A 12056-nucleotide genomic window follows, 5' to 3' on the forward strand; every position below is an offset into this window, starting at 1 on the left:
GAGAGAGAGAGAGAGAGGTCCATTTTGCAGTTTTTGCAAAGAGAAATGAAAGATGTTTTGTGTTAAACAGCATACGGCTAAACATGAGTTAATCTAGATTCACACTTTCTAAATGTGTCTATTAACAAAGGTTTAATTGTTTTATGCAATATAATTTATACAAATTTGATTTGTGAGTATATATATAAACTAAATGTTTCTAAACGTGAATTTGAGATGTATTTCCTATTGTTTGCTCAGATGAACATATGAAAATGCTCTCGCGCGCACACGTGTGTTGTGCCTGTGCAGAGCATATTGATAATGAATATCGATCTTTTATTTGTTTGCAGTCAGCTCTGTTTTTTTATAGCTGGGCGTCTGATGTGTGTTCTGTTACAGTAGCACTGAATGCCACATTTCTCTTCATTCATTCTGCTCTCATTTTGACAGGCGAGAGTGTCAAAAATATCAGGAATCTCTATGGAAACGGAGTGAAATGAACATCTCTGGTGTGCTCAGCGTGTTTTTATCCAGAATGAGAGAACTGTGATTCATCTTTACGTGTGTAGAGCTTCGGTCTTTTCATCATTCCCGCTCGCATTATACTCAATTGACATTTGGTACAGTTGCGGTCTGTCCGTCTTTCTGTTCTCATGTTGTAAAATTCCAAGAGAAAGCACATTTCAATGTTCCAACATCAATTTAAATGTAGATGACACTTTCAAAACCTTGCATCCTGACCTGCCTGACATAACTTTAGTTCAACCAATGGTGTGAGTTTGGGGCGGGGCTATCTGTCCGACTGACCGATGGGAAACAGAAGTGCGTTCATTGTTTTTATTGGGTGATTCACTGCCTTCACGTGCTCTCGGAAATTTGATATTTCCACTATTTCTGATGTCATGATTCCGAGCTGGTTGTGTTCGAGTGCTTCTGATTCCCAGTGAGATTATGATTTCCTGTTTTCCCCTACGAAGGTTAGGATTAGGTGTGGGGGCGGGCGTTAGAGATAGGGACCAATCACAAAGCAGCATCCTCAGTGAATGAACCAATCAGAAGTAGGGGAGTCAAACTATCAAGTTGAGTCGAAATTCGGTACAACAGTTGTCAATATGTGTACTAATTTAACGGCGAGACAAGGCAATTAAGTTGTTGCGGAAAAACTAATGAATCATATATTTCACAGCAGAAATCCTTCTCCCATCCGCCATGTTGACTGGCACCGAAATGACTTCACGTTTAGATTCATTTTCTGTAAAGAACACATAGGCTATGCTGCGTCCCAATTCGCCTACTTATACTATGCCCTTAAAGTATGTTCTGTTTTTGTTATGGAAAAGTATATACATTTTAGTGCGTAGCAAAACTGTATGCACGCACTGGGTCATACTAACGCGAGACGGAAGTGGCCGTTGTTGCCTAGACGACACTGTTATCCTTAACTGTCACGAACATCAAAATACAGCTCTTCCTTGCATTTAAGTATTTATTCATTTATTATTTTGTATGTATGGTTTACTGGATGCTTACATTTATTAATTTAGCGAAGCATCTTTTATCTAATTTGATTAATGCAGTGTAGCGTCAGTAAACTCCGCCCTCTCGCGGTGAGTTGTGGGTAATATCAGCCGTTAAGTGTCCATGGATGGATTCACACTTCGAATTTTCACCGTAAACTGTATAGACCATCCGGGTACTTTGAGAATACTCATTTCAGCATACTATGATTTGGGACATACTAATTCTATTTTCGAATACTATTTAGGTCGGATAGTATGCGAATTGGGACGCAGCAATTGTTTTTTCACTCATCGTGAGTTTGACAGTACAGGCCAGCTTTCGAATGACCTCTGCGGTCTGGCTGTAAGCAGGTGAATGTTAAAAGCTGAAGGCCGTCCAGCGGGGTCACTCGGTGTCCACTGAGGGCCCGGGGCAGATTTGATCGGGTCAGTCAGAGCGAGAAATGATGTGCTGGCTCTTATCTCTTCTTGACAGAAACGAGCCGCGTGTAATCAGACCAAACACAATCACTGCCGCCTTTCACCACCGGGATTCATTGATCCGGATGATAACATGTCGAGGTCCGCGAGCCAATCAGAAGCGTTCATGAAACAGCGGCGAGAGCAGCTGGCCAATGGGAGCGGACAAGAGTAGAGAGTGGCAGATGGGTGTTGCGAGTCTATCAGAATCACATTAGTTATAGAACAAAAGTTAATAGAGTTTAATAGAATTGTCTTTACCTTGTAAATAAGGTTACCTTTAAAACAAGTATATTTTAATGTAATAAATATACAAATATCAATCTGTTAGTAGTAGCCTATATTTGTAAGTGTTTTCTATTTCAGCATTTCTCAGGACCGGACCAGTTTTTAATTTTAAAAGTTTGCTTTTACAATAGAAAACTTTGAGTACACAACCATTTTTAGTGAATGCATACTGATAATTTACTAGATCAATACTTGTAGCATTTTTTTCCGTGAAAGTATACTTTTATACAAAATATACAAAAAAGAAATAAAAATACTAACTTAGATCTTTATGCTGTGGTAGGCTTTGTGCGACCAGTTTTATTGCACGTATGCTTTTTGTTGTCCTTACATTGTTCCAATTGCTTCTATCGTTTACCTCATTTGTAAGTCGTTTTGGATAAAAGCACTTACAAATGACTAAATGTAAATGTAAACTACTGTTGAAAGTATAGTGACAAAGGCATTTAATACACTTCTAAATCAAAAGGATAAACACAACCACAAGCCAAATATACTTGAAATGCCTCAATGTTGGTTTAAGATGATAAGTCAGTACAAAACCAAATATTTTCCGTCGGTAAGTCAAGTATACTTAAGTGTAATTCAAGTGTAACAGCACAAATTATAATCAGAAGAGCTTTATTGAAGTGTGCTCGAGCACATGAAAAACCCTTTGGTAACGAAACTTCAAGTACAACATCATGACATAAATTAATCAAATGAAATATTGTGGAACGCCAAAGAAGATATTTTGAAGAATGTTGATAATCAAACAACATCGTTCCCCATTGACTTCCATTTACATTTAGCAGACGCTTTTATCCAAAGCGACTTACAGATGAGGGAAACAATGGAAGCAATTGGAACAACATAAGGACAACAAAAAGCGCAAGTGCAATAAAAACAAACTGGTCTCATATAGCCTACCACTTCCGTTGTATGTATTTTATTATATTCCATACAAGGACTTCTGACATGATGTAAAAAATCAGGTTGGAATTAATACAGTTTATGTGTCTTGGCTTGACCACGCAGAAAGAAAATCGTGTGTTTTATTCAAAGGAATCTTCCTGCATAATAGCAATGACCCACATGCCTAATATCAGAAAATCTCATTCAGAAATGAAGGAAAGTGTATTTTTGGTTTGAAAGCTGTCCCCGTTCTATCTCGCCTCGAGTCGCCTGCACCTGAATCCAGTCATAACCAGAGGAGAAATGTGACAGGCTCATTTTTTCCACAGGCATATTGATTTTGTGAGGGAACAAAGAGAGAACAGCAAACGCTGGAGATACAGTGCGAGGAAAGCGTGTCGTTTATTCTCAAGATGAAAATTGTGCTTTACAAAACAGAATCTCAGACGCCGGTGCGGTCACATCACTGTTACGTCTTAAACGCCATTCATGATGGGATGAAGATGATGACAGACGTGCAGACACAGAACAGGCATGAAAACGAGAGAGAAAAGAGAGAATGAATATAACACAGATGATGAAATGCGTGTTATTTTGTTTTACAGTATGAGAGTGAGAGTGTTGAGCTTGTGTTTGGGTGATTAGTCTGGTTGGCCAGCGATAGAGAGAGTTGATCAATACTTTATTGATCAGCGCCGAGGAGCATCAGGGGGATTGAGAGAGAGAGAGAGAGAGAGGGGGCTGCAGGTTGACTTTTAAAAATCCTTTACTCAGGAGATGACAAATAATCCTCAGAATTAGAACGAACGTAAACCAAAAACCGATTTCCAGCTGGATCTGACAGAAGAGACACACAGAAAGCGATTTGAGTACTGGATTTGTACATGTGATAATCACCAGGCGTTGCTACGCGGTTGCTAGGCTGATTTGAGCGTCATGTCTTTGATATGCATTTGCTGTCACACGTCGACAAACTGCTTTAGCAGCAAGAATCCACATGATTTTTAAAAGGCAAGTTTACCTAAAAATAAAAAATCTCATCATGTCTTCATCCTCACGTCATGTCAAACCGGTGTGAGTTTCTTTCTTCTTCAGAACACGACAGGAGATATTTTAAAGAATGTTGATAATCAAACAGCACTGAACTCCATTGACTTCCATTGTGTGAACACAAAACCACTGAGACATTTCTCAAAATATCTTATTTTGTGTTCCACTGTACAAAAATAGGGTAACACTTTACATTAAGGTTCCCTTCATAAAGCATTTGTTAATGTGTTCATTAACGATGAATGTCATTTACAAATGCATTATATTCTAACGAAATACCTGCCAAATAGTGAGCCATTTTAACCCACATGTTATAAATGCTTAATAAATGAATTTATTATTTATTTATCTGATTATTTATCCAAAGTATTTATTCATTATTTATCGGTGCCCTCCAGAATGCCTTCAGATCATGATGCTTATCCAAAGCAGTTTTTTCTTGCTTACCAAGATAAATCCATCAAACTTTTCATCACTTTTTAACACTAAATGCACAAAGGTTGTTGTAAACTTGTTTGTTTACGATGTTTTATTAGTGATTTAATTACTTCCAGTAGTTAATCAAAACCAGAAAACATTTATTTATTATTTATTGTAGAAACAGAATGCTTGCTCAAAAGTCTATATCTCTGATGTGAATCACACATTTAGAAGTATTGACAGCCCATGAATGTGCACTTTAAAGAAAAGTGGATGCCTGTGAAGTATTCATTCACAACTTCAAAACACCAAACTTGAAAAAAAATGTTAAGAGTTATAAATGTTAGCAAACCATGAAAGTGTGCCTTAATATAGTGGATTCATGTGAACCATTTATGAAATACAATAATAAGAAAAACCAACATAAAACCCTACAGTCTCCAGTCTGACAGCCTATTTTGCAAATAAATAATGAATAAATACATTTATTAAGCATTTATAACATGTGAGTTAAAAATGGCTCACTATTTGGCAGGTATTTCGTTAGAATCCCCCTTTTTATTTACGCAGTTATAACTGTATTTGTAAATGACTTATTAATGAACACATTTACAAATGCTTTAGAAAGGGAACCTTAATGTAAAGTGTTCCCAAAAAGAGTCACATAAAGATCTAAAAATATGTGAGAGAGAATAAATGATGACAGATTTTTGGGTGAAATGCATATTCCTTAAATATTATTTACAAATACCCCCTGACCCATAAAGATTCTGTATTTGCAGTAAACTGGATGTTGTGTCTGCCTGCGGCTGCAGTTCTGCGCGTGCAATCAGACGCGTTAGAAAGGCTGGATGATAGTTGAGAAAGTGATTGGAGAGCTCTTACGGGTCTGAGCTGCCATAAAAGCCATTCTTATGAGTATTGATCCATATCCTTGACTTAGGTGCTAAAAATGTGCTCTGTTATTAGGCCTGCGGGTTTTGTTTTCACTGTTCTTTTCCTCGATGACACGTGTGAACGCCTCCAAATCTCGCCGCAAATACACCATGAAGACCTTTAAAGGTCAGGTTAGCGCTAATATAGCACTTATAGAGTAAATCATTTGTGATTTTTAAGGTCCTACTTTGGTTCATGGAGTGTCCAACAAACAAGTTAACATACATACACGGTGTAAAAACACTTTCCTCTTCTAACAATAGGCAGTTCTTATTATTTTACTTCTTGACTGACTCTCAAATGATTCGTTCGGCGATTCATCTGTCTGATCCCCTCCTTTCTGTCAGCCTACCATGATCTGATTGGTCAGTTGGTCTAGTCTGCTGTGATTGGTCTACCGCGTGCAGCGTCGCAAAGTAGGCGGGCATTACAGGGAGTGACGCAAATCCGACCCGGAACTGAAATGAGAACGACAGATGACGCGTGATTCAGAGTCGACTTTTTTCCCCAAGCCAATAACTTTCTTATTCGTTCACTTTCGGCTTTACAACTCGGCAGACTGCTTACATTCACACACAGCAACTTTACACACATTGTAATATTTACTCTTTAAAAATGCTCTTTAAAATATTAAATTGAGAAAAAAGTAATGAGCACATTTTCAGTTTTTAATTAAAAAAAGTAGTTAAGATGTTTTTTAAATAGATGACTTTGAATCATTAAGAAAAGCAGCAAAAAGATGGGCCAGGTTTTTTTATTTGTTTTTGTTATTATTCATTTTCAAGTATTACACTTATAATTAACCACAATAATAAATAAACAAAAACATACAGACTTGCCAGCGTTAACAAAATATAAGGTAATAAAATTACATCTTAAGAAGACACAAAGGATGAATACAGAAATACAGTTTTCATAGCTTTCAAATTAGTAGAACTTCGGATAGTTTCCGCATATTAATCTAGGTCGACACATCAGTACATACAAAATACACGTGTTGATAAGTTTACTATTATTTTAAAATGTTCACATAAACATTATCAATTCTATTTATTCATACATTTAAGGTGACTTGACGGAAATGTTTTTTATGCATCTTAAACATCTTTTAATCTGAGAATGTCTGATTGTTTAAAATAAATTGTGTCCAGAGAAAAACATAATGTCTGTTATTAGAAATAAAAAGTACATTTAAGAATTGTTTTTGAAATGGACGACGGAATGATGATAAGAATACTCGGGCCAAGGTGAGACTTTAAGAAGATGCTTATTCAAATTTGAATAGAAATTTTAAGCAAAAGGCTTCTTTGAAGATGCTCGAATATAAAATCGTGACACCAATTTTCACAACATAATTCCCATAGTTACATTTGTGTTATCTCAAATAGTTGTAGTGAGTTTATTGTGATTCTTGGATAACAAAATGTGGTGGAAGTGTTTAGATTATAAAGATTCAAATGTAAGATGTGTTTTGTCAGGAGCTTTTTCCATGTGCAAAAGTACGTCAGGACGAATTTCACGAATCACATTTTAGTGCACTTCCTGCCATATGTCAGGGGTCAGAGGTCAGATGAGGTCACCTCTCGTGTCCCATTGCTCCGATCACCATAATCAAATCTATAAGGGCACTTAAGCAAGCAGAAATATTTACGGACATGCAAAACAATAATGTATGTTTGACGTCAGGAGCTTCAGGTTTGATTGAATGCGATGTGATGTGAGATTTCTCAGTTATGTCTTCAGCGTCGTTGTCGTCAAGATGATTGTGGATACATCACTCCGGCCTTCTTGTTGTTCTTTTACAAACATTCAAAGAGAAGAAGGTCGATCTAAAGAGACTCTTGAAGAAATCAATCGCTTCTCAGGAGGGTTTGCTGCTCGGTTGTTGTGTGACTTTCAGCCTCCGAGAGGTTCAGGGGTTAGACGTGAGCGAGGTCAAAGGTGAACGGTTTGTTTTCAATTCTCCAGGAGAGATGTTACACAACCGACCGCTATCGAGCCGGACGTGGCGTTTATGATCTGTCACACATCAGAAATGTTTTATGGCGTCCGAGGAGAGAAGGTCAAGAGAGTTCAGGCGGCGTTTACCTGCTTTTTAAATAACGGAGTGCTTCCCAATAAATCTCACGTGCTCGAGATCTAATCCTAGAAAACAGAATTAACCTGATGTTCACTTCCAGAACCTGATGTTGCTCCGCTTTGGTGAAAACTAGGACGGTAAACGTTTCTAGTATTCTGTTTGATCATGACCCGCGCCATCCCATGATGCTCTTTTCATTTTCATTTTAACTACAGCAGATTCTTTATTTCGTAGTCTGGAGAAATGTCTCCTCTTTCTTTGCCCTTGTATCCCCCCATCTCATCCCCAGGACTCTAACACATGGCCGTCTTGATCCGACACTGCTTTTAAATTAATATATTGATATTGACAAGCCATCTGCTGCAGGGCATAAATTATCGGGAGGAACTAGCTTTTGATCACGTGTCTTTTACTATCCACGGTGACATAGAAACCCCTCCTGGTGCCATTTTAAACCCAATCACTGAAAACAGATAGTTTGGCGAGCAAAGCTATGAGCAAACTCCGGCACATGCTGCAACGACTGAAAAATGAGAAAAAAACAAGAATTTGTTGCATTGCTTTAAATGGCTGATTAAACATTCTATTCATTGCATTTAATGTTTACTGTATACAAAATACACCATATGACAATTAAAAATATCTGATGAGAATTTATATTAAGATGAAAACATCTGTGCAATAAAAAATAAATGGTTTTCATTTACAAGAATGTTAAATTCCCATTCATTAAAACTACGGGTCAAAAAACGCAACTATTACCAAGCCACACATCCGAACACTGATGCTTTCGGAAGGCAAACCTTTGGAAATGAAATTTTGGTGACAGAATGTGTGTGCTGAGGTCTCTGCAATTTACATGCCTGGCAAATTGGTCAATATTCTAATCGTCTAGATGAAGGTTGAGCCAGATGAAAGGACAGCCAATCAGTGAGAGTACTGTCCCAGCCCTCTGGCCACCGCTCACCCCTCGACCCCTTGAGTGACCCTCGGGTCAAAGGTCACCTCCTAAGGTCAACAGTCTCCGGCCACTACACTGGACAGAGTCGTTTCCATGGACACGCAGCCATCCCAAGAGACTCTGGGCGTCATGGAAACAACCCCTGGAAATGTGCAGGTGATGTTTTCCAAAAGGATCTTCAACTCCCTCTGCTGCTGGATTCGAACAAACACCTCACAGCCTGGCATGAGACTGATGTGTTCATTATGAAATCCATTGTGAGGTTAGAACTGTATCTGTGTCAAAGACGATTTAATCTCTAAATGTTGGTGTTCAAAAAAAGAACTGACTTTGAAATTGGAAAAACATCCGGGTGCTCCCGGGATGCAGCACATCTTTAGTCATAGTGAACTCAGTGAAGTGCAGACAGCTGCGTTTATTTTTCTTTATATATTATGTTTTCTCTGTTTTTATTTTTGTTTATTTGTATGTGTATATGAAAATTCCTATAGTCCAGTTATGTAAAAATATACTATTATTTTCTAAAAGGAACTTTTCAAATTGCATCTCCTTTCTAGTGCAGGGCGCATTTCTTTGTCTGAAAAGCTCATATGATCATAATGTGATGTATTTTTGAGTCTTTACATTTATGGTGAATTACGCCCTCTAGTGATCTGAGACTATAAAGCAAGGATTTGCTAAACGGGGTTTATTCATTATTTATATTTATATATGAATAAAGCAATTTATATACTTATTTGTTATTCCAATAAACTCCTTGGTTGTACTTCTAAATCCTAAAAACGGCTATTTTACGACAACAATGACGTGCTGTTAATTTTGTTAAACCTTTTCAGTTCCGATATTCCTTACAGAATTGTTTTAATAACAGTTATAAATTCATTTACGTGTGGAATTTTAACAGTAAATGTTAAAATATCAAAAAACATTTAGTTCAGTTCGTCCCATCGGTTTCTCCGGACACACGTGACCACACCTGCTGCGGCTTCCCCGGTCACGTGACACGGACTCGATTTGATTGATGACGTTCGCGTCAAGCCGTTGTCGTTTCATTTAAGCTAGATTTAATTGTAAACACTTTTTTAAATATATATATTTTTGCTGATTTTCCATAATTATGTCCACTGAGGTTCTGGAAGCCATGGCAAGTATTTTATTGGGTTTTGTTTCACGTAAACATGAAGATCAAACACAAGCAGTACCGTTATATGACACGTTGGTCTTGCCATTGAATGTGTTACTGTTTGTTTGTTTGTTTGAACGCAATTAAACCATAAATGAAGATGAAAAAGTAGCTTTTTAAAGAGGTAACATTGTGAATGAAGGGTCCTCTGGATAGGAGCATTTTTGATATATCAGGTCAATATAAAATCCGAATGACATGTCTGTTGACCAAAACAGTGTTTTTTATTCTTTGTATATGACTTTTGGATTCTTTTGTGTCGTGTTGACTATTTGCATTTTGAAGCATCATTAAAGTGTGTAAAACTTACCCAATACAATGTAAAAACATGCCCTATTAGGTGTCACGGATGTGCTCTAGATTTCATTTGCATCCTTCAGTGTATAGTTGATAGAAAGTGTCTTTCGTCTCACCACAGGGGATGCTGGAGGCTTTACGGGTGACCGAGCTTCGCTCTCTGCTCTCCAGGATGGGCAGGAATAAAAGTGGCCTGAAGAAAGATCTCACGAAAAGAGTCGTGGATCTCCTGCAGAACGAGTGCAGTTACGAGCTGCTGTTCGCCGTCCAAGAGCTGCACAAACTCCGACAGGTCTCGAAAGATGCTCGCAGGAGCTCAAAGCCCAATCCCATCACACCCGGTCCTGTGGAAACCATCTCCATGCCAGAGAGAGTGTCAGCCAGCAAACCCGGATCACTGACGGCCGTCTCTACAGAAAACCAGATGATTCAACTGCCCTTCTACCAGACACTAGAGACCGTTCTACCCCCTACACCTCTAGGTATGATATACTGTACATATGAGATGAAGTTATTATGCACAGAATGATCTGGCAGAACGTAATTCATAAATGTAACCATTTATAAGTTATTATTAGAGCCAGAGTCATATCTGCCTCTTTACTGCATTCAAATGATGTTGTCCATATTATCATTATTTCTATATTATTTGTCAACAATGTATGTGCATAATATATACAGTATATTTTTTACACCATTATTTACAGCAGGATCTGCATTCTCGTGGATTATATAATAGATTTTTGTTCATAAATGTTGACTGGTGTGTACCGTTTACATGTTTGTGTTATTGTTGTGTATTCAGTGCCCGTGTTCGGTGGACCCCTGCAGAACTCACACTTTCGGTTTCATCTCAGTGCGAGTCAGCAGGCTCAGATCCAGAACGCTCAGTGAGTTTGTTGGTTTTGGGATGTAGAAACATGTCTTTAGTTCTTTATGCTAAAGCGTTTTTTTTACATTCAGTGAGGTTCAAAAGTCAATATGATGCGAATAAGCTGTTACTAGGTCACGGTCGAATTTAAGCACATTTGTGACGTTGATCGTGGGGACGCCGGTCATATTTCTTTGCGTCTGTTTAGAACGTTCTTAAAGTCCCCGTGAACCAGAAGTTGCGATCGTTTTTACTTCCCTATTTTAACGCATTTCCGACTGCGTGTAAAGGCATTTTTCGAATGAGAAAAATAGTGGGCGTGGCGTTCGTTTTTTTCTGTGATTCGATTGGATGTATAAAACAGCCGTTGCGTTTTGAAACGGAACTGGCAGCAGACTGACAGTTGAAGGGGAGGAGTTAACGGAGGCTCCGCCCAAGCCGTCTAACATACGTCATTTAAGATGGTTTGTCATTTCAGGGCGGAAGTGCATTTTCAGATTTTAACTGAAGATTATGAGGGCACACGAATTTAAAAAAGAGAATGACTCACATTGGTAAACTATTTACAATAAACGTTGCAATGTTTCATGAAAAAATTGCCATTGTCCCATTTCACTGGGACTTTAACTTTTCAGTTGTTATGCTGGTAATATTTTTGGTAATTAAAAAAGTAAATCTATGCTTCTTTCATTAATCTTACAAACGAGCGTTTTTAACATTTCTCTCAAAAACGGGACACGGTAATGAATGAACGGGTTATTTGACTTTGCTGGGCTGCTGCTGGGTTTTTGTGTCTTTGGAGGATTTTATTGAATGGATTGATTCTGAATTGCTTGGCTTCCTCCGAAGATCTCCGTCTGGATCGATGCCTGTTCAGGTGGTGCTCAGGTGAAACTCTACTTTTTTCTTTGAGAAACTTTTACTGTCAGTTAAAGTGTGTTTTAAAAATGAAAATATTAAAGTCTCTTGCTGAGTATTAGTAATAGTGTTTTTATCTCTTATTACCTCATGATGTTTTGTTTAGAGACCTTTATAATACCCAGGATGTTCCAGATATAAATGTGTCTTTCAGGATTTGTTACAGTGAGAGTATCGGTGTTGAAGAGGATCAGTAT

General features: G+C 37.9%; 1 protein-coding gene across 3 annotated transcripts in view; it reads left to right on the forward strand.

Annotated features, from left to right (window-relative positions):
* Window positions 1-9588: 9588 nt before the first annotated feature.
* The window catches only part of pias4b (protein inhibitor of activated STAT, 4b), a 14261-nt gene continuing 11793 nt past the window's right edge, over window positions 9589-12056 (forward strand). For 2 of the 3 annotated variants that reach the window (XM_057333067.1, XM_057333069.1), the window contains exons 1-5: window positions 9589-9734; window positions 10192-10552; window positions 10876-10960; window positions 11791-11829; window positions 12014-12056. The exon at window positions 12014-12056 is cut by the window's right edge and continues 48 nt beyond it. In XM_057333067.1, coding sequence (XP_057189050.1) covers window positions 9708-9734; window positions 10192-10552; window positions 10876-10960; window positions 11791-11829; window positions 12014-12056 — 555 coding nt within the window. In that variant the 5' untranslated portion in view covers window positions 9589-9707. The remainder of the gene's footprint in view (window positions 9735-10191; window positions 10553-10875; window positions 10961-11790; window positions 11830-12013) is intronic. The other variant, XM_057333068.1, reaches the window with a different exon arrangement.

Source organism: Triplophysa rosa, linkage group LG5 (assembly GCF_024868665.1).
Source record: "Triplophysa rosa linkage group LG5, Trosa_1v2, whole genome shotgun sequence".
NCBI lineage: Eukaryota > Metazoa > Chordata > Actinopteri > Cypriniformes > Nemacheilidae > Triplophysa > Triplophysa rosa.